A 27,392-nucleotide genomic window follows, 5' to 3' on the forward strand; every position below is an offset into this window, starting at 1 on the left:
GGCCAGACGTATGCGGGGCTTGCTTGCTGCAGAAATAAAGCCGCACGCTTGCAATTTAGTATTCAGCAAGCCCACGGTTGTATTAAAAGTGCAGTAGAGAAGAATCGACAAATGCATACAATGACCTAGGAATATGTTTTGATATCTATTTTCATATGTCTAGTAATGGCGAGATTTAATACAAAATTAAATGTTCATTAGTATCCGATCGCAAATCTATAAAGCAACATAAAATTAGGGACACAAACTTATCTATAATGGAATACAACTATGGGTAGGTAACATTATTGTACAACCGTGATTGGCGGAAATAACAAAAACAAACTACAGTGTTGCCATGGGTTTTCACGAAAACTGTCAGTAAACAGCTAAAAAAGCCGTTTAAAAAGTGCTACAATAGCTCTGTTCGAGAAGACGATAATTTTTGATAATTATCACAAATTTGTACTGGAAGTCGTTCGTTTACACCAAAAAGCCAGCAAAAGAGAGCCGAGAGAGAATTGCTTGAGATTTTCCCCTAATAATAAATATCCCTGTCGTCAATTGAGTAGCTGACTACCAAAAACACTAACTTTAAGTTCGCTTGTATAAACCAACTTTAAACTCATTAGAAATTTCATTAGTAAACAATACCGCATGCTATCGCTTGCTTGAAAAATTGTTTCTTAAAGTAGAGAATTACTGAAAAAGTATAAGGGCCAGTTTCTCAATGTCTTGTTATTATTTATCGTGTCGATAAAACAAAAAATTTTACTAACCGGAGGTCTATCCACCGGTTAAAATTAATCGGAGGATGAGAAACTGGCCATAAGTGTTTTAATAACTAAAATATATTTAAAATTATTGTGTGTGGTTTTTGAATATTTCTTACAAAAGAATGCGAAGGGTGTTGAGTAGGCTTTTTAAAAAAGAAAGGGTCCTGTATTCCAGAAAACTGTATTTCTATATTTTGATGTTAAAGTGTCTTATTTAATTTTTATGTGAATAAATTTTTGTTTTATGAAAATATAAATTTTTAAACCGTCTTCTATTGTAGAAAGCTAAAAATAGTGATTTAGGTACAACTTTACTTTAACTAATTTTTCGTTGACTGAAAACTAACTACTAACTAGCTTAAAGTACATTTAAAAAGTTAACTTTAAATTGACAGATTTGTAACTAACTTTAAACTGATTAAAAGTAATGCAGAGATGGGCAATTGACTACTTCCTATGACATCGCCATGTTAAAATAGTTAGTTGAGTCCATATAAAATCAATCCAACTGTCAACCAGTACTAATTGAGAAATAGCTATCTTTAAATTAATTTAAAGTTAACCACATGTACGACAGGGATCTTGCACACCAGAGAGTATTAAGATAACAAGAGAACGAAACTCTCAAGCGAAACTGTGTCAGTAGGTGGCAGTCATGAGCAAATTTATCTAATGTCATGCAGTTAGCGTTGGCTTAGTACTTCGGTGGCCAAATAATCCTCTTTTCGAGTAACTGGACAAAAAAAAAATGCAGTTCTCTCAAATATCACACAGTTTGCGCCGGAGTGATTTTTTAATTTGGCTTTAATTTGTTTTCTTGTTGAAACACCAAATATTGTAAAAGCTTATAAAATTCTATCCATCCAGACCTTTTCTGTAATGCAAATTGACTGATTTGTACGGTTATTCTCGTTTTCCAAAAATAATTGAGTCACTTGACTGCGCAATTGTCTGCACACCGTAGAGGGCTCTTTTACGTCTGCAATTGAGTGATTTTTTTAATTTGGCTTTAATTTGTTTTATTTCCTTTGTTCTTTTGATGAAACACCAAATATTGTAAAAGCATATAAAATTCTATCCATCCATTTTTATACCCTGCGCCACACTGTGGAACAGGGTATTATAAGTTAGTGCATATGTTTGTAACACCCAGAAGGAGACGAGGTAGACACCCTGCCAGCATTTCAAAGTTCCATTTCAACCTCATCGTTACCACAGACTCGTAAATGTCACTTCAACCATCATGAAAAGGTACATCAAAAAGTACATGCAAGTAATTTGCCATCCCTACTGTTAAAAAAGCCATTTTTTTTGTGAAACGCCAAGCGCAACCAGCTTGTTACATTTTAATTAAATAAAAACGAAAATAAAGTTCTGAAAACATAGATTATACGCTTAAAATTGTGAAAGGTATATTGGTGAACAATTTGGTGATTTTCCAAATGGAATAAAGTGATTGTTTTTCAGATATTTTACAGACACGCTGCCATGGAATAAAAACACTGGTTGATAGACGCAAACATGTTACTCGCTACTTGTAACTCAACATCATCATTAATGCCAAAAATTATGTTAAATGTAATATGATAGTGGTATAAATGTTATATTTTTAAGAATTTGTAAATGTTTAATCAAATTAATAAATATCTAAACAAACGTGTTTTACTCGACCACAATGATTCTTTTACAACTATCTTAAAATGCACTTTTTCTGATTGTTTGGAGGGTCCCTTATTGGCGTCGTTCTATATTGATCTATAAAGGCACCTAATAATTGCACTCATACGAAACATTTTTGTAGTAACTTGGCGTGGTACAACTTCTCAATAGTGACGGCGCTTTTCCGACGAGTTTTTGATGTCGTATATGATTGTTTTCGACGTAGTGGGGATTCTCAAAAGAGTCCCCAAATTCAAAAAATGTTGGCAGGGCATATTGTGTCTTTGGCAATAATGCTCAGGGTGGTTCCCTAAGTCGATATAACCATGTCCGTCTGTCCGTCCGTCTGTATGTGAACACATGTTTGTGATCAAAGTCTAGGTCGCAATATAAGTCCAATCGCCTTCAAATTTGGCACGTGTTCCTTTTTTGGGTCAGAATAGAACCCTATTGATTTTTGAAGAAATCGGTTCAGATTTAGATATAGCTCCCATATATATCTTTCGCCCGATATGCACTTATATGGCCCCATAAGCCAGAGTTTTGGCCCAATTTGGTTGAAATCTTGCACTAGGACTACAATTAGTAGTATAGCCATGTGTGCCAAATTTGATTGAAATCGGTTCAGATTTAGATATAGCTCCCATATATATCTTTCGCCCGATATGGACTATTATGGTCCTAGAAGCCAGAGTTTTGGTTCAAATTTGCACACGAAGTACAATTCGTAGTATAGTCATGTGTGCCAAATTTGATTGAAATCGGTTCAGATTTAGATATAGCTCCCATATATAGCTTTCGCCCGATTTGCACTCATATGAACACAAAGGCCAATTTTTTACTCCGATTTAATTGAAATTTTGCACAGGGAGTATAGCATTGTAGCTGTGCGTGCCAAATTTGGTTGGAATCGGTTCAGATTTAGATAAAGCTCCCATATATATGTTTTTCTGATTTCGACAAAAATGGTCAAAATACCAACATTTTCCTTGTAAAATCGCCTCTGCTTAGTCGAAACGTTGTAAAACTGACTGTAATTTTCCTTAACTTCAAATATATATATATATATATATATATATATATATATATATATATATATATATATATATATATATATATATATATATATATATATATATATATATATATATATATATATATATATATATATATATATATATATATATATATATATATATATATATATATATATATATATATATCGAGCGATAAATCATAAATAAACTTTTGTGAAGTTTCCTTAAAATTGCGTCAGATTTAAATCTTTCCCATATTTTTATACCCTTAATTTTTTACTAACATTGCGTTTTTCGCGGGATAAATTCCGTCCCGAAAAACCCGAGATAGATTATTCTAACAAGTGATAACATAATTAGATCGTTACTATTTGAAATTTTAACTAAGAAAAATCTCATTCGTAACAATATAAGTAACGTAGTTCTACAAGCTTGTTGTTACAGCGACATCTGTCATGAAATAGTAAAAAGACACTAAAGTTGTGTTTATTTTAGGACTGTCATTCGCGATTAACCCTAGGATAGACTACTTGGTCTGGCCAGACCAAATTTGACTTTGAGCGGTTTGTGATCGAAAGCTTATCGCCTATCCTAGGGTTAAAAAAATTGTTAATTTGTTACATTTTGTTTATTACTTTCTATTATTGTTTGTTTTTGTTGGTCAATAAAGTTGAATTAAACCCTATTGTTATTACTCAAAATATTTAAAAACCCCGAAATTTTTCATCCCTTTTAATACGACAATAATAGACAAAACTTAACAAATTAGGATTATTGTTTTAAATCCCGAAAGACAGCCCTAGTTATTTACTTTGCCCCCGGTATAAGTTAATATATAAGAGAAATAAAAAAACACTGAATGTAGACAAATTTATTATATTGGGTACACATAAACCCAATACAAAACGTCTGCTACTTTTACTCTGAAAAATTTGTACGTAGTAAACGTAGTAAAAAAATAGTACAAGACAGTGTCACTTTGACAATGGTTAGGTCGAAAACCTTAGTTGTTAGTACCTTCATTTTTTTGTATTTATTTTCATAATTTATTATGATTTTAAATAAACTAATAATAATAATAATAATTTGACAATGGTCTCTTTCTAGGGAAATTTAATAAAATTGAAACTAGTATCAGGTAAAAACCACACCTAAAGATCACTACTAAATTCGTGTTTCACTAGTGGATAGGGATGCCAGACGTGCTCTTTTAAAGAGCACATGTGCTCTTTTTTGCAAAATGTGCTCTTAAAACATGATAGGTCAAAAGAGCACGCAAAAGTGCTCTATTTTTAGTTAAGCACTCTTTTTGTGCTCCAACGCGTATCAATAAATGGTAGAAGTAAACTGAACATACGTAAATATCACACCACGAGATTTTCCTACGCCGTTATTTTCTAATTAAATAGTGTTGTACTTTATATATCAGAGTCGAAGGAGAGCACGCCGATGTTGCTTCTTCACTTTGTACTCTGTTCTAAATGTAAACAAACTTCTTTCAATAACATTTTTCACAAAAACAACAAACAAATGACTTACAAAGTATTGTAAGAAAATTAGCTTGAGTTGGAAGTGGTTTATTTTATGTACGTGTTATGAACCTTTTTTATGTTTAAATGAATTATTATGGAATTATACGTTTTTTTTTTATTTGAAAAAGTGTGCTCGTTTTTTCGTATGTGCTCTTTTTATAAACTGAATGTACTCTTATTGTCTCTTCAAAATCTGGCATCCCTACTAGTGGAACTCAACAAAACTCGTATGGAATTGTCCAAAGCATCAATTGAATAAGTTTATTTTTTTAAAACTAGGTACAGAAAAATAACAGTGAAGTTATATGATATTCTCGCGTGAAACATGAATGTAGTACCGGCCTTACTACAATGTCACCACGGCCTTTCACTCGTGGGACACAAAATTGAAAGTGCAAAATACGGATATAGGAATATTCTTCGCAAAACCTAACATAACTTTGTATACAAATAAATTTCTTTGAGTGTATGGTTTCAAATGTTCACTGTATGAAAAAAAATGTTTTATCTTCACTAAGTATAATAAAATAAGTTAGGTTTTATTTAATTAATTTCTACAACTAATGCACATATAAACTAAGTTCCATAAAATGATAGCGGACGCATATAAGGCAGCAGCCAAGCCAACACTTGCTTGGAATGAATAGTTATCCACCACCCAATGGGCTAACAAACCCCATAACAAAATAAGAAGGCCATTTGTAAAATGTACTGGATATCGTATGGCGTTCCATTGTGCCTGGGTCATCCCCATTTGTAGTACCCAATCTTGCAGGAATAATGTGACCGATTGGCCGAATCCCAATAGAGCAGCAGAGACACTTAGTAATAGCTTCGAAGTGGAAAAACTGATAACTACGGAAGAAAAGAGCAAAAACATGTAATGAGATTAATAAAAGATTTGGAGAAAATAAAATTTCCCACCTAAATGTGAGAATATATGAAGACGATTATATTTTTATCAAGTCTTGTGAAATTATGGATGAAAAAGATCGTAGGCCTTGAGTGCGTAATGTGAGTAATATTTATAAATTAATTAATTCAAAAAAGTAACCGTGAAAACAAGCTGGTTTTCAGTTTGAAAACTGAACATAGTACTTACCTCAACCCTAGACAGTCATCCTTCGTCAAAATGAAGACGCGTTATTGGATTTTCGATAAAAATTCATTTTTGACGTTTGAAAAATGATAAATTTAAGTTACCCATTTTATGAATATTTGTTCTATACTAATTTAAAACAAATTAAATAAGAAAATAAACTCAATTTTGGTTCTCATTGTTTGCTCACGATGCAAATGCTATCGTTTTAAAATAAGCCGTAGTAAAAATGAATATTTTTTGCCAAGTCTTATTATTTGAATTAGGTCAGCATGCATGTAAGCCTGATTTACGTGCATCACTGCAATGTCGAACGCCGTTTGGACTCGGCTATAAAAAAGAGGTCCCTTGCCATTGAGCTTAACATAGAATCGGGTAGCCCTCAGTGATAAGAGAGAAGTTCACCACTGTGGTATCACAATGGACTGAATAGTCTAAGTAAGCCTGATACATCGTGTTGCCACTATAACTAACCTAACCTACTATACTGAACAGATTTCGCAAAATCTCCCTCGTATTTCTGGAAATTCTCCATCAAATCCCCAAGTTCTCAACTGAAAAATCCAGCCCATCTTTGGAAAAACAATTTTGGGAAAATCCTCAATAACTCTGGTTTTAGTGATGTGTACGTGAGTAATATTTTACTCACGACGGAAAATATTTAAATGCCCATGCTCGATAGGACTGACGTTCACGCACATACATGAAATTAAAATCCGTACTCTCACACGAAAAGTATTTATATACTCACACTCACGAGTAGAAAATTTTTAGTCACGCCTAGTCATGATATTCATATCGCAGAAAGTTGTGACTCGCGAAAACATTGGAGATTCACATACACCCAGAAAAAACTGCCTTCTAAACTAAATGACAAAATGTTCATCAATTTAGTTTAGCCATTTTATTTCCATTAAGGTAAATTTTTGTGTGAAATAATAAAATTTACTTGTTTCAGTAAATAAATCCTAAACTGAAAGCAGTTAGGAATATTAACTACAATAAGGCATGGAATTTTACTAATACTGCTTTTTCGCAGAATTTACTACTGAAAAAGAAAATTTTATTCACTGATAACAAAGCATTCGTAAATCGATATGTTTGCGCGTGGGTTGTTTTTTTAGTTGGAATCGTGTTGTTATGATATACGGAGGTATAGTTAAAAAATAATTTAGTAAAATAATATAATAAATAAAAAATAAAATATATAAAATATTTGTTATTTTAAATTAGTGAGAAAATACCAGAAGAATAACAACCCCTTAATTCGTCTTCAATTATCAGGTAATATTCAGTGATGCTAGCCTTTTGTGAAAAAAATGGTTTATGATTTTTTATATTTGTATGTATTGAAATTGTAAAAGGAGGACAAAATCGTTAGGCAGCAACTTATTAAAAGTGAAAGGTACAAGAAGAAGAAAAATGCGCTTTACAGTTGATAACATTACATCGAAATTGGAAATAGTGGAATAATAAACTAATATTTCAAGGCCAGTCGATGCTGTTGATTTTAAATAAGTACACGCAAAGAAAAAAACGTTTGGAAAACGTGTACCGAAAACGTTTTTCTTTTGTTAGAGTTTTTTGAATTGCTTCGAAAATTTTAAACTTTAATCACCAAAAAAATTCGTTTGTTACAAAATTTTTATTTTTTCAATCAAAAAAGTTATTTTTGAAACAACAACACATTCCATTTCGTTTATATCAAACACTGTTCTTTTCTGACATTAGGTCTTTAATAAGACACATTTTAAAGTTCAAAATTTAATATACTACAATGTAATGTTGAACATTTTTTCGGAATCTTCCGAACATATCTGGAATATATGTAAAAAAAGAACAAAACAAAAAAACTTTGGTCGAAGCAGGGATCGAACCCACGACCCTTGGCATGCAAGTCGGACGTAGCAACCACTGCTCCACGGTGCCAAACTAAATGTTTGATTCTGTTAAATAAACTTTGTTTATTCGGTTCGTGGGCGCCGCAAGCTATGCTATATAAATATAACTTATATGGATAATTATCTAACAGGTACATAGCTCAGTGGTTAGTGTGTTGGCTTGCAAAGTGCATGGTCCGCGGTTCGATTCTCCGTCCAGACGAAAAGTAAAAAAAAATTTAAAAATTTATAAAATCGTATAAATTCTTCTACATTGTTGGTATTACAGGAAAAGGTGTTAAGTACTAAAAAACCTCGTGGATGTGAGAAAGATGTGAGGGAAAATGCAATTAGCAAGAAAACAATGTTTTTTTTTTGAGTTAGTCTTTATGAAATTGTTTTTACATCCTGGAAAAGAATAAACGTTTATCGCAAAAAGTATATACTTTTCTACCAAATACACTTCCTGTATATTTAATATATTAATAAAACATATATTCTATAGAAGAAAAAATTGCTTATATAAGTAAAAGGTTTACCACAAATATGTAGATTTGTCCAAATGAATGAAAAAAGATCAATAAAATCAATCCATATATGAATTCAATTCAGTTAAATTTTTTCATTCTGTAGTATAGTGGTACATAAATATAGGAAAATGTTAACTAATATATGGAATACAATGTACCTAATTTCTACGAAAATCACATCGTTCAAACAAATAAAAATATCTGTGGCGCTATACGAAGTTCAACTTTCTTCACAATGAGTTCATTTTAACTTAAAGAAGGGGTCACTTTTTTCTGGGTGTACATTCTCGTGACTCACGGAAAATCTTCTGACTAACGAAAAATCGCCTCACTCAAGAAAATGATCGTTTCTCACCATTACGTCATGCTACGTTTTTAGAGTGCTTGGAGCGAACAACACCACATTCAAACTATGCTCGAACTCATCCTATTTCGACACTAGAATCTCTCCATCTGCTTTAAAGCTTTCGCCGAATGAAAAAATTGAACCAAAATTCTCTCTAGCGGACAAATTTGCAATATTGTGGTAAATAGTACATATTAGTTTATTAAAAACATGTAATAAAACAAAAGGGATTAACAGGAGTTAGCTATTGGATTGAGAATCAAAAAATGACTTTTTGATTTTGTTTTTGAAATAATCACCTTTTCAATTTTTTTGGGGCGACTTTCTTCCTTTTGGTTAACTTTGAAAGTTTGTGAATCTTTCGAGTCGATTTTGGCTAACATCAAAAGTCGATTTTGAAAATTATCGAAATAGTACATGGATCCATATTCTGATAAAACTCTCATATAGACCAATCCCCCTATTTCCCTTTCGGATTCATTTCTATCCGATTTTCTTGAATGCTTATCTGAGGAATTTAAGATCCCCCTACAACTTAAACTAATGTACAAAATTTTTAATATAGTTTAGGTAACTTATGTGATGAATGCCTCCAATAATAATTTAGGTTTCATATACCGACTGCTTCTGTTTGTCTAGTATCTACATATGTGTGCAATGAAAATGGAACTAAAAACAATCACTTTTTCACTAATGGTACCAATTTGGACAAAATTTGTTCTCTTGATGTATTTCTACTTGCCAACAAATGCTCAAAGACTTACATATAAGTGCCAATCCTTTGGAAATGCAACCCAATGTGTGCCATTGGAACTTTTGCTTGTACAAACTATTCCCAAATCGTGGTGTCATCAACGAGAAACACATCCAGGGAAATGCCAGCAATGAGAAGAGGAATGGTATCTCTGCATTTTTGATTGCATGATGGCTAACGGCCAAACCGGGGAGTACCGTAAGACACATGACATAGGAAAAAATATCGGCCGATAGTAAGAATGTAGTCGGATACAACTGTGGCACTAACAGAGCCCTCTTCAAGGGTACAGCAATTTTATCCAAAAGATTTAGCCAAAGATGGGATGTAACATCTCGTGAAAATTGTTGTAGTTTATCCTGGAAACAGTCCATTTGAATTATGGTGCACACTTAATTTTGTTGTTGTTGTATACGGCATACATACCAAGTTACTATAGCCTGAATCGACGAAACCCTCTCTACTCATTTGTAGGCCATTTGAAATGGATTTATGCATCTGTTGTGAGGTACTAATACTGCTTGTTTTTCCATAATTATCAATGGTCGCCGAGCTGGATCGAAGTACGGATACATTTTCATCCTCTTCGGGAATAATTTCCATGATTTCAACCCCGTTGGGATTGATGAATGTGACATCGACTTGTTCCGTAGGTAACAGGCAATGGCGATTATCAGCCCCTGTCACATTGTTATGGTGCTCCATTAGGGGATTTTTCCAAGTGCGTAACTCAATGCCATCCAACTGATCGGCAAATGTATTCGCATATCTTCCCAGTTGATGGTGAAGCGGAGTGAATGAAGTATCAGCCTTAATTACCGATATGCGCTGAGTTATGGCTCCCTCTCGATGTCGTGTTATGATTAGGCTTATGGGTATGAGATTCACCAATAGAGCAGACATTAGAACTATGGACTGGGCTGTGCCGTACAAAGTACGCAAATTGGTAAAAGCGAACGAGAGAAACAATTGGCAAAAGGCTTCACCGCAAAGGTGTATCGTCTTACAGACGAATTTATCTTCACGTGGTCGTACTGCTTCCAATATTACATGAGTCTTCCAGATGAATAAGCTGGCTCCAATTCCTGTAACGAGACATTTCCTTTTTAATTATTGAAATTCCAACTTGGTGTTTGGTGTAAAACTTACCTCCAAAAAATCCATAGAACACAATGGCAATGATTTGTGTTGTTGTGGTAACCAGTACCCATGCAGATGAGAAGAATATGCCACTAATCATTAGGGAGCAGAATGTGATCAATGTTGCCAGTAGGAATACTCTTCGATATTGTACCGTTTCCCTGGTACGTCCATGATATTCCGTATCCAAATGTTCAAGTATGCTACGACACAATTGCCCTGTCGCCATATAGACAATAGCAGGCCATATTCGTAAGACCATATCCTTGTCGGACTCGACAACATTACCGTATAAATAAGCGGGTGTTGCTAGGAATGCCTACCAATATAAAGTAAATTTCTTTAGATGGAGTCCATAAAATTTAGATCTTGTGTATGTCTGAAGATGAGATGATGACCTTTCTTAGCCTGACGTGTTTTAAAAATATAAAATTTGTAAATTTACTCCAAAAGTAAGGAGAACACGTGGGTAGACCATGTAAAGTTTTCGATGAAGGTCCTTAGGAATACCTATACCGGAAAGTGGCATGTCCTCCACATATATTGTTCCTATGGAATGTGGATTTATGTCGATTGATCGAAGTAGAATCCCCATAAGTCAATTTCTTCTTAGGTATTCGTTCGTCCCCCTCACCACTTCTGGTTTCTTAGAATGTTGCGGCTACTCTTGGAAGTGGACGAATGGTGGTTTATTAGTAAAGTTTTCGGGGGAAGACCTTGAACTTATAACGGAATACCTCATATGTAGAAACCTCAACGTTTTGTCACCGTTATTATATTATAAAATATGCCTTCGACAAACATTGGCATTGTGAATATTGGTGGATCTGATTAGATTTCAAAATTGGTCCCTAGATAGACTAGTCTAACATTAGCTCTGACTCCGTCGCAATTAGATCCGCTCCGATCTAATCACAAAAATTACATCCCTAACTTTTTAAACGGGAATTTTAAACTTACTAAGATGAATTATTTCCATAAATTTTCCGAGGACTCTGTGGATTTGAGGAGAATAAGACGGCGAATTACTATATCGTTGTTAATGGGTTAAAAATCCCCGGAATTCCGTGGTGGAAATTGATGACTTATTTAGGGAAAGAAAGTGTGGAATTTTTTTATTTTTTAACAAGGAGATTGTTTTAAATTTAAGTCACGGCAAATATATAAATATTTGATCATTTAAAGTACAATCGTAACATCAGCACCATTATATTAACATCGTATTATTTTAAAGTAAGTCAATTAATTACCAAACAAAACAATCTCGAAATATGATATCATGAATATTCCCAATGGTGCGCGGACTTGATACACCCCATCATCGCTATTCATGCTCACATTATCTAAAATCTTCAGCGATTCAGAAAACTGTTTGCATATTCGTGGCAACCGAGAAAATAAACTTTTTTTTGCACATTTACGAGAAATCGTATATCCACTCGAGAGTCAAAAATGCTATCATAGCTAACAGAGTTAATCTTCTGTTTATTCCAAAGTATGATGGATTGATGACAGAAGTATTTTCGGGGGAATATGGTTGCTTTTCGCCGTATGCACACAAACACTGTCGCATAGTAATCAATTAAAGGCTTATTGCCAGTGGTGCAAAAGGGGTTAATGTGATGCAAACTCTTTGTCTTCTCGACACTTTAACGATTTCGAATCAATTGGCAGAAATTCGTTATTCGCTTAAGATTGATTGTTTTATGGCTTTGGGAGTAATAACCGGATAATTTTCCGGAATGAATTTTCACTGTATGTTGCTAATTACAATATAGGGATATGTTGAACTGTCCTTTTATCAGTGACAATAAAGGATTATGCTGATCCTAGTGAGTAAGTGCTCGTAGAGAAGGAATATGATTCCCTCCTTGTTGACGAAATCAGATGCATATTTTCCGATAAAATAACATGGTTGCAACAAACATGATACATGTTCACCGTCTAAAAACCTTCCTTCTCAGGTTGTGAGTTCTTATGAGCCTCGAGTCCGAATAGCGTTTCATATAGAGATGCTTTGAAACACTCCGAATTATTATTCGCGAGGGGGGATGATGATTCAATTGTGGTTTTATATGCTAACTTCTAGTGGAGAAAGCTAGAATTTTCCCCTTGCATCATCCAATTTTTGTTAGGTCATAAAATTCTTCAAAACACTTGGGGCTGATCTTATTGTTTATATGAATGTGTTTTGGGTGTGTGTGTGTGTATGAAAGTCTTTTTAGTTTGTGTGTATGTACATGTATTACGAAACCGCACAACATATACTTCTGTTGAATATGTTTCTTTATCACTCGTCTGCGCTGAATTCCCGCCGTAGCCACGGCGGGTACCGGACGTCTCACACCTGCGGTGGCATTTGACCCGATCAACGATGTCTCCAAAGGATTACGCGATAAATTTCCAACCGATTCTCTTGTATCTCGAAATGCCGCATTTTGCGAATAACCGCCACCATCCATTTGTTATGGAATTCACGCAACGGTGTCGTTATCGATATTCCAAAATATGAACACCAAAGCGAAAATTTATAAAAATAGAAAATTAAAGCGAAACTATTTCGTATGTTTACTAAAATAAATCCGTCGCCAGTGAGTGCTCTCCGGTTAAATGGTAGTTTGTTGAATCCGACATATACTGCGAGTCTCATAGAATCGCAAATGTCAACTTTCAAGCATACCCACCTATAAACAACAACAGTATAATTTATACGCTGATAAGTGTTATCTGTTGATAATATCTTGAGATTACTTCACCATATGAATGCATTTAGTCAGTCAAAAAAAAAATTGGAGTTCTTTTGGACTGAGTGGGGTTGGCGATTGAGTGACTGGCACAATGAGTGTATGGTGAAATTTGAGGGGACATAATTTTGAGTGAGTGTAACTGTGAATTGAATCGACTTGAGTGATTTGTGACAACTTAGCGGTGAAATATTATTTTTTGGTTTTCGACATTTTTTGTTCTATACCTATGCCTACGCTAATGAACATAAGAGTGTGCGTTATTGTTTTAATTTAAAATTAGTGATGTGCGATTTAAATTGTGAAGGCTTAAGAAAAACAAGTATATACGGCCGTAAGTTCGGCCAGGCCGAATCTTATGTACCCTCCACCATGGATTGCGTAGGAACTTCTACTAAAGGCTGTCATCCACAATCGAATTACTTGGGTTGCGATAACACTTGCCGATGGCAAGGTATAGTAAAACTTTTTAACACTGTCTTCAAAATTGTAAGTTAGTCCATAAGGGGTATATATTAAACAAACAAAAAAGGCCGATTAAATACGTATATAATTCAGTTTGACAAAATTTTCTATAGAAATAAAATGTTGACAAAATTTTCTATGGAAGTAAAATGTTGACAAAATTTTCTATAAAATGTTGACAACATTTTCTATAGAAATAAAATGTTGACAAAATTTTCTATAGAAATAAAATGTTGACAAAATGTTCTATAGAAATAAAATGTTGACAAAATTTTCTACAGAAATAAATTTTTTACAAAATTTTCTATAGAAATAAAATTTTGACAAAATTTTCTATGGAAATAAAATGTTGGCAAACATTGCTATAGAAATAAACTTTTTACGAAACTTTCAATAGAAATGAAATTTTGACAAAACTTTCTATAGTAATAAAATTTGACAATTTTTACATGGCTGTTAGAGGCCATATACTAACGAAATGTACCAAATTTCAACCGCATCGGATGACTTTTGCTCCTCCAAGAGGCTCCGGAGGTCAAATCTGGGGATCGGTTTATATGGGAGCTATATATAATTATGGACCGATATGGACCAATTTTTGCATACTTGTTAGAGACCGTACACTAACATCAGGTACCCAATTTCAAACGGATCGGATGAATTTTGCCCCTCCAAGAGGCTCCGGAGGTCAAATCTGGGGATCGGTTTATATGGGAGCTATATATAATTATGGACCGATATGGACCAATTTTTGCATGGTTGTTAGAGACCATATACTAACACCACGTACTAAATTTCAATTGGATCGGGTGAATTTTGCTCATCCAAGAGGCTCCAGAGTTCAAATCTGGGGATCGGTTTATATGGGAGCTATATATAATTATGGACCGATATGGACCAATTTTTGCATGCTTGTTAGAGACCGTATACTAACATCAGGTACCGAATTTCAAACGGATCGGATGAATTTTGCCCCTCCAAGAGGCTTCGGAGGTCAAATCTGGGGATCGGTTTATATGGGAGCTATATATAATTATGGACCGATATGGACCAGTTTTTGCATGGTTGTTAGAGACCATATACTAACACCACGTAACAAATTTCAATCGGGTAGGATGAAGTTTGCTCCTCCAAGAGGCTCCGGAGGTCAAATCTGGGGATCGGTTTATATGGGAGCTATATATATTTATGGACCGATATGGACCAATTTTTCCATGGTTGTTAAAGACCGTATACTAACATCAGGTACCAAATTTCAACCGGATCGGATGAATTTTGCCCCTCCAAGAGGCTCCGGAGTTCAAATCTGGGGATCGGTTTATATGGGGGCTATATATAATTATGGACCGATATGGACCAATTTTTGCATGGTTGTTAGAGACCGTATACTTAGACCACGTACCAAATTTCAACCGGATCGGATGAATTTTGCTGCTCCGGAAGGCTCCGCAAGCCAAATTTGGGGATCGGTTTATATGGGGGCTATACGTAAACGGGGGCCGATATGGCCCATTTTCAATACCATCCGACCTACATCAATAACAACTACTTGTGCCAAGTTTCAAGTCGATAGCTAGTTTCGTTCGGAAGTTAGCGTGATTTCCACAGACGGACGGACAGCCGGACAGACGGACAGACGGACGGACGGACGGACATGCTTAGATCGACTCAGAATTTCACCACGACCCAGAATATATATACTTTATGGGGTCTTAGAGCAATATTTCGATGTGTTACAAACGGAATGACAAAGTTAATATACCCCCATCCTATGGTGGAGGGTATAATAATGTTAATAAGTTTAAGCAGAGGTTGATGGGCGAAGTTAACGCTCAGGCTTTAGGGAAAAATACTCCGAAATCCGAAACGAATTTTTAGACAAACGAAATAAAAAAATTTCTTTAAGAACAAATAAAATATAATTTATAAAAAGCGATGGAACGATTGTCGCTGATATTCTTTATTTGCGTTAAAACAAATTAGCGACAAAAGAAAGGTCTTTTGTCGAACATTTTTGTTCCTCAGAAAAGAAAACTCTTCCTTCAATATATACTGAAAAAAGTTCGTAGTTAAACTAAAGATAAATTTAACTTATTTTTAGTGCAAAAAAATATTTGTTTGTAGTTATTGAAATTTTTATTTTCCATAAAGAAATTTTTCTCTTTTTAAGTATGTCTCAAATATGTTATGAACTAAACGCGGGTATAGAGTTTAGTGACCGTACACACAAGTTCAATATGAACTAAAACAGAAGAAAATGTTCGTATGATTCCCAAAAATAGTAAGAAATAACTATAGTATGGTTAAAATGGAAGTTCAATATGAACTAAAACAGAAAACAATTTTCGTATTATTCCCAAAAATAGTAAGAATGAACTATAGTAAGGTTAAAATGGTCATGATTTGGCGCCGATGATTTTATTCTTTACTTTTAGTTCATTTTTGCTTCTATGAGATGGTATAATTTCGTAAAGTGCATACAATTTTCCTGCACAGAAAAAACTAAAAATCGTTTTTAATTATTGAAAATGGCCTGAGATTGTAAACTCAATTATTTTTTTTATTAATTTTGGGTTAATAAAAAAATTTGTAAACTCAATAACCCAATTTGTATTTTCAATTATCTAATTATTTTAATTACCAAAATTGTAAATTTAATCATTGTAGGTAATTAAAATTTCTGAGAATATTTAATGTTGAAAGTAATTATGTATGTTGTTGAAACCATAAAAATATTTTAATAAACATGGTTATTAAATTAATTAATCAAATAATTGAAAACGTGAAAATGTTCAATTATTGGCATTATTAAATAAATTACGCCAATAATTGAAAATATGCTTTAACAGTAATAAACTGCATTAATTAATTTGATAATTGAATAATTTCTCTCAATATAATAACCAATTTGGTTTATTCAATTACTGCGTTTATTAAAATTATGGAATTATTTTAATAAACCTAATGTTACTATCAATTACCGCAGTGATTAAAAAATTAAAATTACTGCAGAAAAACCTAGCCTATTTTTAGGCTCTACCTAAAGAAAACACGTTACAATCATTTTTCTTAAATCATTTTATTAGTGATTATTGAAAAGATGTATAAATTATACAAGTACAAATTATGGAATAAAGGAACAAACTTAACCTAATAACATTTCATTTATAGTAAAGAAAATAAAAAGTTAGACAAAATAATATTAAGTTAATGAAGTTCACATGAAATTTCATATAAATACCGATTTGTGTGTCTAATATAATTCATCAATGTAATTACGTGTATTTGTTATTATTTATATTGAATTTGTAATTCATAAATATAATTATGTTAAACTTCTAAACTTATATTTCACAGTCAGTTGTTTTTAGCCAATATTTCATGTTTTAATGAACATGATTTAGCGTATTTTTTAGATGTGGGTAGATTAAAAAGGAAAAGTTGAATAAAATAGTAAAATACATCAGATTCTTCAGGAAATTGAAGATTAAATACGAAAAATATCTTAAATAAGGTATCAAAGGCATCCAGTACTGATAAAAAGTTGTATCTGTTATTATCAAAATATACTAAAACAGACTTAACATCATTAATTTCACCTATCATAAGCAATCTAGGCTGTATATTTTTCGCTTGCAATTTGAGGACGTTAAGTTTAGCTTCAATCTCTTCCATTGAAGTTCCAACAACAGCAAACCCCTCCTGCGACTCAACCACCGTGCATCGTTTACGGAATTTTGCACCAGATTCATCTGTTTTAGATCTCTGTTGAGGAGGTAGTAAATGATGAAGGTACCACAAAAGCGAAAAGTCTCTCGAGTCTAAGAAAATGGAAATTATTACTTTGTCTGTGATAAAAAAAATTACAATACCCACCTGTATTCAATGTAGTGAGATTAACCAATTTATTTGAAATATGCGCTTGCGATATTTTGGTCCTCATGACGTATGCGAATTTATCAGAATATTGTGTCCATCTTTCTTTGAAATCTGCTGCATGTGGATATTTTAGTGCGAAATCTATATTAATCTGAAAAAGGAAGAAAAAATCAATTTTGTATAAATATTTAAATATACACTGAAATTCTACTTACCAAGTTAACACCAGATTTAAAAAAGTATTCCGGCCACTGCTGGTAAATTTCGCCATTGTGTTTGGATTTAGCAATTTGTTGAAATCGTAAAGGCGCACATTTTCGCCAATAAATATCGAATTCTTCATTTGAAATACCATCACTGCGAAGAATTTGAAGAATGGGTCCGTAGCTATCCTCGTGTATAACTTTACAAAAGATACAATTGCAGAAAATATACGTAATTATTTTAAGTATTTACCGTTTTCAGTATTTTCGTTTGATTCAATTTCTTTAAGAACGTTTCTTGATGCCCTTCTATTGTTTGATAATTTATTGTATATTTTTCCCCTTTTGCCTGTATTATAGAATTCCTGAAGGAGAAAAATTGTAAAAAATACATGTGGAAGCATTCAAAAATTTTAGGGTTTTAAGTAAAAAACTTACAATTTGCTCTGAAGGAAAAACAGAGCATATTTGGTTTTCAATTTCCGTACATTCAGATAGTCCGCATGTAATTTCAGAGCTCTCGATGTATTTTACAATTGTATTAATTAATAAACTTCGTTGCTCTTCATTAAAATATGAATACCTGGAGTAATATTTTAAAAGTTCCTTTCCATTTGAAGTGTTCGCTAAAATTTCATCGACTGAAATGCCCTGCGATTTTAGCTGCTTATTCTCTAAAGAAGAAGGTTTTAATGATTCTTCCGGAGGTTTATCAAATGTAGTTCCAGAAGCTTTCCACACCTTTAAATTGTATTCCAACATGGCTTGTTGACCAATTGTCATATTTGTTATTTTGTAGATTTTATCTATATGTCTTTGCTCAAGGATTTTGAGAACATTTATATCTATATCTTCAGCTGAAAATATTATATACATTTTAAAGTATACATTAGCTTATATAGGAATATGAAACACATATACTCAAAAAAAATAGAAAATATAATTTTTAAATAAATTTTTTAACTAATATTACCATTACTTACCAAGAAAAATATCATACAAGAAGCCTAAATTCCATTTTATCAGAAGTTCTTTAAGGTTGGGTTGTTCATTCATTACAGTATCAATAAACACTTCCATAAAATTCCTTGAGTTTTAGAAAATTTTTGTTGTGCGAAGTTGTGGTTGTTTCAATAGGGGGGCCAACTATATCCCCGAAGTTAATTAATGTAAACGTGTTTTCAGTCCCTTCGCATTCAAACGCTGCGTAATGAGTGCTGAAAATAACTTTAAGTTTATTACAAACAAAATAAATGCTATTTGATTCAAGCTGAACTATGTAGCAAATTCTATACATTTCAAAATCTGACGTGAACTTCGCCACAATCTTTTGAGTATCATATCTATAACCCCAAATATCTGCTTGTAAAAAAAAATTTACACTTCTCCTTAGGTATTTTTAGATATGCACAAATTTTATTTATTATTTTTGAGTTTGTAAGCGAATTTTGGAAATTATTTTCGGAAAATTTCTCCTCATTAAATAAATAGCTAGCAAATTCCAATTGTTTTTTGTGCGAAAAAGATTTTGCAATATTTTTCCTTGAGGTTATGATATGAGCATAAATTTTGAATTCTCTATGTTTACCTTCGTATTTAAAGCTCCAAAAATTTCGAGGAGGTCCACTTTGTCTCAAAATGGTAGGATAGTGGGTAAGAAAATGAAATTTTGGCGTAAGAGATTTTTTAAAAAGTTGTTGGTAGCCAGCTGTTAATTTTTCAACTTTATTTTTTATTTGATTAATGAGTGAGTTCGATAATTTATAACAGGTTAGATCATCAATTAATTCAAAAAAAGTTAATAAGAACTGCCATACTTTGTCCCCGTTCATAACATATTCGCCAAACAAAATTGTAAAATAGTGGCAAAATGCCATCATCTGTTTAGCTGACATTTTAAGTTTGCCACTATATATTTCTGCTTTTTTAATACAAAGTTTTTCATTGCCTTTATCATGTTTGGGATATCTAAACGTACTTAGTCTATCATTTAACGAATTCAGAGTAACATAGTCCATATTAATAAAGTATTTAATAGCTTCAGTTAAAATATTGTGGCAAACGCCTTCGAAAACATCATGCATTAAGTCCACTGCGAAGTTTTCTGTACAATGGAAGGAGGGAATTTCGTCGAAAGGACAAATGTCATTTATACCTACATCCTCGTAAAGTAAGCCCCTTTCATGAGCATTTCTATAATTAACCCTATTTCTGAAAAGCTGTATGTCTTCGGACGACTCTTTTTGTGCATTACATTTTTTCATTAGACAAAATCTGCAAAAATAATTTGCTGAAAATGATTTTGCAAATCCTAGAATTGAATTGAGGCCTAAATTATCGCCAAGTAAAAGTCCCATTATGAAATGTACCCTTTTGCAGCCATCTCCCGTCTTTATTTCAACCCCTTTCAATTCCAGCTGTTTTAATGTATTTACTAGTGGTTTTAAGCAGGCACTTCCGTGTTGTTTCAAATCATTGGACTTCACAGAGAATGCCAAAAAAATGTCATCCAGTTTAGATGATTTTTGTGGTGGGCATGCGAAACTATAATAAAAGTTGCACATGTTATTTTTGTTTGCTTTGGCTCCAAGGGGGTTATCGATGCCGAAATCGTCGGCATATAGAAAATACGGAATTAAAAATTTTCCCGGATATAAGCTGCGTTTCTGTTTCCAAAGTTGACCCTGAACAAAGTTTGTGAAGTTGGAGTCATGTTCAAGCATTTTTATATGATTTAGTACAAGTTCAAGATAGTCGTTATGTTCAAAAATTGTTTTAAACTGAAACTCCAATGGCATAATTGCTGCATTGATGTTTATTTTATTAACATCTTTTATATAATGCACATTCCCAATTAAGTTTTTTTCTCGAAGTGATTTTAGTAATCGAAACTCAGTATTATGATTATTGAAAGTTGTTCGTATATCTTTTATCACATCTGACAAGGGATACTTTTCTGAATCGGATGAGGCTTGACTTTCTTCAATCAACTTAAGAAAAGGATTAAGTACCAAATTTTCGGTTAACATTCTAATAGAATAAACATCTGAGCGAGACAAATTTTTAAACGTATGTAATTTTACCAAAAATCTAATCACCGAGTTACTCACTTCATTTAAATTATTTTTATAGTCGTAAATCTCTTTGTTATTAGCGCTCGTTGTAATTTCTATTAAAGATGTAGCATCAATATTTTCGAAAGGTGAGCACGGTAGAGAATTATTTTCCATTTCTGGTGGGTTTAATTTATCCCTGCTTCTTTTAAAATGACGTCCCAAATGCTTTTTAACTGTATTTCTCGCAGAAAATTTTTGATGACACTCTCCAAATAAACACTCATAAATAACACCCACTGGCAGTACGTGTTCTTTCAAATGTTTAAAATATTCAGGTATTTGCCCAAATTTTTCTTCACACAAAAAACAATTAACGTTCATTTTCTTATAAATATACTAACTTCAAAACAACTTTTACACAAATAATTAAAAACAAACACCTGTATTAAATGCACAATTGGAGCAGTTGAGATACCATCTAATTCGAATGAAAGTTAACGTCGTTTTGATGTATACAGAAAATGATCAAAATTTGGTGTGTTTGTTTACCACAAAAAAACGCAAGTGATGCCAACTTTATAATAATGCGTACACGCATTATTTTAGAATAAAAGTTATTGTGGTGTACTTAACCGTTCCCCAAAATCTGACATTTCCTTACTTTAAAATTTTTTTGTTTAATTTAAGACAAGTGCAATTCACACAAATGATGACTATAATTTCACTGATTTTGAATTTTGCACCAAATAATCCATTGTTTTAATTTTACTTAAATTGTACTATCTTGTAACTTTGTAAAACATAGCGCTTACAACATTTTCACAAAATTTTACTACAACACACACTGAAACAAAAGCAGGCTCGGTTCCAAAGATTTGGCTTTACACTAATGATTTTGGTATTGATTGCGACCCAAAGAAGCGGAGAATTCATGTAAAGATAACTTCAAGACATAATTCTCTTTTAAATTTGAGTTTTTCATACTTGATTCTAAGAAAAAAATTTTAATTTATTCTTTTTTCCGCTTTTTTCTTCATGTGCCCTCAAAGTCCTTTAAAAACGAGTTAACGACAAATTAAATTTCCATATTCATGGTCGACTTCATATGGAAATTATGCTATGTTTCAAGTAAGAAACGGCTTTAAAATAAAGTGTTGAAAAACATGTCCCATTTTTTAACGCTTTTTTGCTTTGTAGTCAAGATACAAAACGTCAACAAATTTAAAGACAATTTCATTAATTTTAAAGAAATTTTCTGAATTATTATAGCCAAGTTGACATTAGCCAAATAAATTTTCCTTTCGTTTTAAGGTACCCATTTTTAAGTCGGATCACTTAACTATAAGGACAAAACGACGATTGAAAGGTTTATCGACTTTTGGACAAGGAAACAAACTTTGTAACAGAGAAATGCATTTTCTATACTAAGCAAAATTCGCATTCATATTTTAAGTACATGAAATCTTTGGCCTCGCGACAATATTTTTTCCAGTGCACGACATTTTTAAACAACATTTATTACAAAAACATTATTTTTAATAAATGTCCTCTTATTTGACTAAAAAAGTTTTTGTATCCTGTCGGTCCTTTTAACATATACTTTTACACTTCATACTTTTCTTTTCTGAAATCGGACATGACAAATTAGGTATGATATTGCCGTAAAACCTCGTTTGGATAATTCAAATTGCTATACTTGCATATTTTACTCTATGCAAATAATTGAAAGCGAAAAACGCTATTACCAGATATCAGAAGTATGATATTGGCAACATTGTGTTCTTACTCACTTCTCTGCATAGAGGATACCCATGTACATAAGTGTTAGTATGGAATTGCTACCAAGGTACATTAGGGTGGTTATTCTTGCACCATGTATATAGAGAATTTAATTTGATCAGTTGGAGTGGAGTTAAAGATGTACAATTAACGAATAAAACTTAATCATTACATAGCACGTAAAACTAATTTGGAGGCGAAAAAATTGAGATTTCGGAATATACTACACACTTTATATAACATAATTTTCATTGGAACTTAAAACTAAAGCTTGAACAATAAGTGTTCAAAAATATTTTAAAATATTTTTCCATTTTGAATAAATATACCATTAAAATAAAATCCATTTAAGAACTTGACATTTTATATTCACTTTTGAGTAGTTTTTTTACATCCACCCCAATGTGATACAAGAATGCGTCAGTTAATAAACAGTTAGATTTCAGATTGAAAGAAACAAAAAAGTTGGCCGAAGAGAAACATGCAAAGACAAGAAAATATATCGTTCCTCTTTGTTTTTTAATGAGAAATTTGTAAATCTAATTATATATGTAATTACATTTACAAATTCTTAATTTTTGTTTTAAATACCTCATTTGTAAATATAATTATGGTAATTATTGTATTTACATCCAATTTGTTTCTGTGCTTGGATAATAGTTTTTTGTAATTTTAATTACTGTAATGATTATATTTACAAACAACGAACTTTTCTTTTAATAATATTATTTGTAAATGCAATCACAAACATAATTATATTTACAATACGCAGTTTGGTAGTTCTAAATGGCTTACTTTGTATATATAATAACAAAGATAATTACCCTTACAAATTTTTTCAATAAAACCCATAATTGATCGTATTTATTGCGAGTTTTTTGCTGAAATTGTAAATACAATTATTTTTTTATTAAAATTTCATTCAAAAAATTACTAAAACCCATAATTAAAACCAAAACCTGGTATATTTTTTCTGTGTGGTTTTAACAACACTGTGAAAATCTAAAAACGTGGAGTACAAGTTAGTTCAATTTTCGCACGAGTTAGTTCATTCTTCCTATAAAACAGTTTACATTGCTTCTGTGTACTGGAATATTAACTACAGAGATGTGTTTAACTAGTGCAGCCACCACACATACTCATCCTTGGGTTCAATTCCCGTCAAAAACAAAAAAAATAATAATAATAAAATAAACCCAATTAAATAGAGAGCGTGTTGCTTCTAATTGTTTTTATATCAAAATATTTATAAATAAATATTTTAAAAGTAATAAAAACATTAGTATTAGATATAAGAAATATACTTACAGTTAGGCAATATAATTTTAAAATGAGTATATTTACATGAAAGCCAATTCGTGTGAACGAAGGTCAATTTGTCTTCAATAAACCGGAAATCGTAAACATTCTGAAAAAAATAAAAATTCCTTCATCCAAAACACATCCAACTATTAATCTATTTTGATATAGGGTATGATCGAAGCCGAATCTTTTTCGTATGGAGAGAAAAAATTGTTTGCTGTATTCATTTTTAACAAATAAAACTGCAATAAAATTGTCAGGAATTTTCAGGGCTGGTGAAAATATAGTCACCTCGATTTACCTGAAGTTTTAACAAATGCTATTAAAATGTTTCGGTTTCGGACACGCCATTAAACTAAAATTGTAAAATTCAGTTGTTGTTGTACAACAATATTAAAACAATTCTTCTCCGCAATTTTAATTCGGCTCAGTCACCGTAGAGAAACATATTTTAGCTTCACATCTACACCTTCAGGATTATTTCCGGAATTTGTACAAAAAAACTTGTTTGTACTTTGCAAATATATTTTATGTTTCACCTTAAGCACATCGGCTGCGAATACACAATTGAATGTTTAGACTTGAACATATCAAATGTTTTAAGAATGTAAGCTCATTTATCCACATAAAAATACGTCTCTCAAGCAGAGCAAAACTTGCTCTCATTCGATTCTCTTGCGGTGTTATGTTGATGCCTTTTGATATCTATCTTCATCTTCATCTTCATCTTCATCTCCATCGCCATCTTTATCTTTTTTCTCTATTCTCTCTTGTCCTATCTTACATTTCAAAAAATATATATATGTTTATACGAAATTTCTAAACTAATATACACTCAAAAAAAGTGAACTCTCTATTTCACTAAAGCCAATTTAACTTTATTGTAGTTCATGGCATTATTATGTTTGGAGAAAGTTTCCTTTACTCTTGTCATTGAGCTTAACATGGAATCGGGCAGCACTCAGTGATAAGAGAGAAGTTCACCAATGTAGAAGTTCACAAAGGTATCACAATGGACTGAATAGTCTACGTGAGCCTGATACATCGGGCTGCCACCTAACCTAACCTTCCTTTACTCTAACAATTTTGTGCATACGTTAGGTTAGGTTATGTGGCAGCCCGATGTATCAGGCTCACTTAGACCATTGTGATACCACAGTGGTGAACTTCTCTCTTATCACTGAGTGCTGCCCGATTCCATGTTAAGCTCAATGACAAGGGACCTCCTTTTTATAGCCGAGTCCGAACGGCGTTCCACATTCCAGTGAAACTACTTAGAGAAGCTTTGAAACCCTCAGAAATGTCACCAGCATTACTGAGGTGGGATAATCCACCGCTGAAAAACTTTTTGGTGTTCGGTCGTAGCAGGAATCGAACCCACGACCATGTGTATGCAAGGCGGGCATGCTAACCATTGCACCACGGTGGCTCCCTTTTGCATACGTTAATTAATATACACAAATGAAGCATAAAGATTAACTAAATTCGTGTCTTCCACAAAATAGTTCAGTATTTCTTTAAATTTGTAACTTTTTATTACAAATGCGTTCATCATGAACTTCGTATGTCACTAAAGACATTCTTGCAATTTTGAACTCCAATTTTTTCCTTCAAACTAAATTTTCTTTAACAAGTGAAAAACTTAATTATGTCCAATACATTTTTTTATGATGCCAGCGTTTGTAATACTGTTTAGTTTAAATTTTCTAAATGTATTCAAGATTTTCTAAAATTAACCGAAAGTTTTCTTCCTGGTGGATTCACTGTTTTTTCAGTGTAGGTTTGCACCCAAAGACATTATATTTAAGAAAATGTGATGTCTCAAACATAATGTTTTCTAACATATTAACATATATGTCCCAAACATGTTATTATAGTTTATGAACGTTATACACCCAGGAAAAAGGGCCTTCGAAACTAAAGGAAAAAAATTTCATCGATTTAGTTTAGACATTTTATTTGCATAAATTTGTGTGTGAAATAATAAAATTTACCCGATACTGAAGGTTTTACCATTAATTAGGGATGTCGAATTAATTCTTTATTTACTTGAAATTTCAAACCGATCATGATTTTTTAGTAGAAAAGTGGAATTGGATTTTTTCATTTTTTAATACTTATAAATCGACTTTTCGATTATACAAAAATGTTAGTTGCAGTTAAACTAGATAATTTTACACATTCGTATTCACAACATACTTCACATTGATCGTGAAAACCATGTTTCATCTCTGCGTGTTTACACACAAAAAAAAAACTAACTGTTGGGTATAAATGTCAACGACCGTAAAAATAAGTTCAATAATAACTAGAGCTGAAGAAACTCTTCCTACACTGCTCAAAAATTGTAAGAAACTATTACATCGTTGCTAATGGTTTGGCGTCAATGATTTTTTCCTTTACTATTAGTTAATTTTTTCTTTCATGAGAAGGGATATTTCGTAAATGCTTTTTAAAAAAATAAGTCTCAGTAAATTCCTTTGGAAGAATTCAAATTTTTATCACCGCAACAGAATACTTGTTACTCTATGCTGCAAAAATGACACATTTTGTAGTTTCTTGGTAAAGGTTTATTTTAGTTTTTCAAAATTTCTTCATCCAAATGAACTTCCAAGGCACAACATCTAAAGCAATGCAAATGATCAAAAAATGGAGTACTTCCGTCTTATGACAAGCCTATGTAAAATACATTGGATATAATCCAAGTTTGCACTACTTCCGGATCACAAATTGGGGATCCAAATAAATTTTTTTATACCCACCACCATAGAATGGTAATGGGGTTATAATAAGTTTGTCATTCCGTTTGTAACACATTAAAATATCGATTTACGAAGTATATATATTCTTGATCAGGGAGAAATTGTAAGACGATAAATCTTGTCCGTCTGTCTGTCTGTTGTAATCACGCTACAGTCTTCAATAATGGCGCTATCGTCCTGAAATTGGCATAAGCGTAGGAAGGCGTCTGGGGAGGGGGCTTAGACCCGCCCAGAAAAACAGATTTTCAAAACCTAAAGACTTTCGAGGTAGCAGTTGCCGATGTCAATATATATTATTTTTTTATATAAGTGAATTATTATAAGTGAATGTTTGAAGTCTGATATTTATGAAATAAAACTGTGGTTGAACTTATGATTTAAGTTCCTAAATATGTGTTTAGTTTAATAACTAAACTACCTTTATTATTTTGTTTAGTCAGAGTTTTAGTCAATGTCGATATTAAAACTAT

At 32.4% G+C, this 27,392-nt stretch overlaps 3 protein-coding genes across 3 annotated transcripts; all 3 read right to left on the reverse strand.

Annotated features, from left to right (window-relative positions):
• Positions 1–5,485: 5,485 nt before the first annotated feature.
• LOC142228048 (uncharacterized) lies at positions 5,486–13,359 on the reverse strand. The gene is made up of 5 exons (XM_075298335.1): positions 12,973–13,359; positions 10,742–11,051; positions 10,019–10,677; positions 9,603–9,951; positions 5,486–5,838 (listed from the first exon to the last, which is right to left on the reverse strand). The coding sequence occupies exons 1-5, from the start codon at positions 13,192–13,194 to the stop codon at positions 5,531–5,533; spliced, it is 1,848 nt and encodes a 615-aa protein (XP_075154450.1). The 5' UTR covers positions 13,195–13,359; the 3' UTR covers positions 5,486–5,530.
• A 3,939-nt stretch (positions 13,360–17,298) lies between these two features.
• LOC142231488 (uncharacterized) lies at positions 17,299–19,236 on the reverse strand. The gene is made up of 6 exons (XM_075302097.1): positions 19,007–19,236; positions 18,462–18,880; positions 18,277–18,388; positions 18,036–18,223; positions 17,818–17,971; positions 17,299–17,762 (listed from the first exon to the last, which is right to left on the reverse strand). The coding sequence occupies exons 1-6, from the start codon at positions 19,101–19,103 to the stop codon at positions 17,299–17,301; spliced, it is 1,434 nt and encodes a 477-aa protein (XP_075158212.1). The 5' UTR covers positions 19,104–19,236.
• On the reverse strand, positions 19,188–21,253 carry LOC142231489 (uncharacterized). Its single transcript, XM_075302098.1, has 2 exons — positions 19,612–21,253; positions 19,188–19,240 (listed from the first exon to the last, which is right to left on the reverse strand). Exons 1-2 carry the CDS (start codon positions 21,251–21,253, stop codon positions 19,188–19,190), a joined length of 1,695 nt encoding a protein of 564 aa, XP_075158213.1.
• Between the last annotated feature and the right edge of the window lie 6,139 nt (positions 21,254–27,392).

The sequence above is a fragment of the Haematobia irritans genome, chromosome 3 (assembly GCF_050003625.1).
Source record: "Haematobia irritans isolate KBUSLIRL chromosome 3, ASM5000362v1, whole genome shotgun sequence".
In the NCBI taxonomy this organism is placed as follows: domain Eukaryota; kingdom Metazoa; phylum Arthropoda; class Insecta; order Diptera; family Muscidae; genus Haematobia; species Haematobia irritans.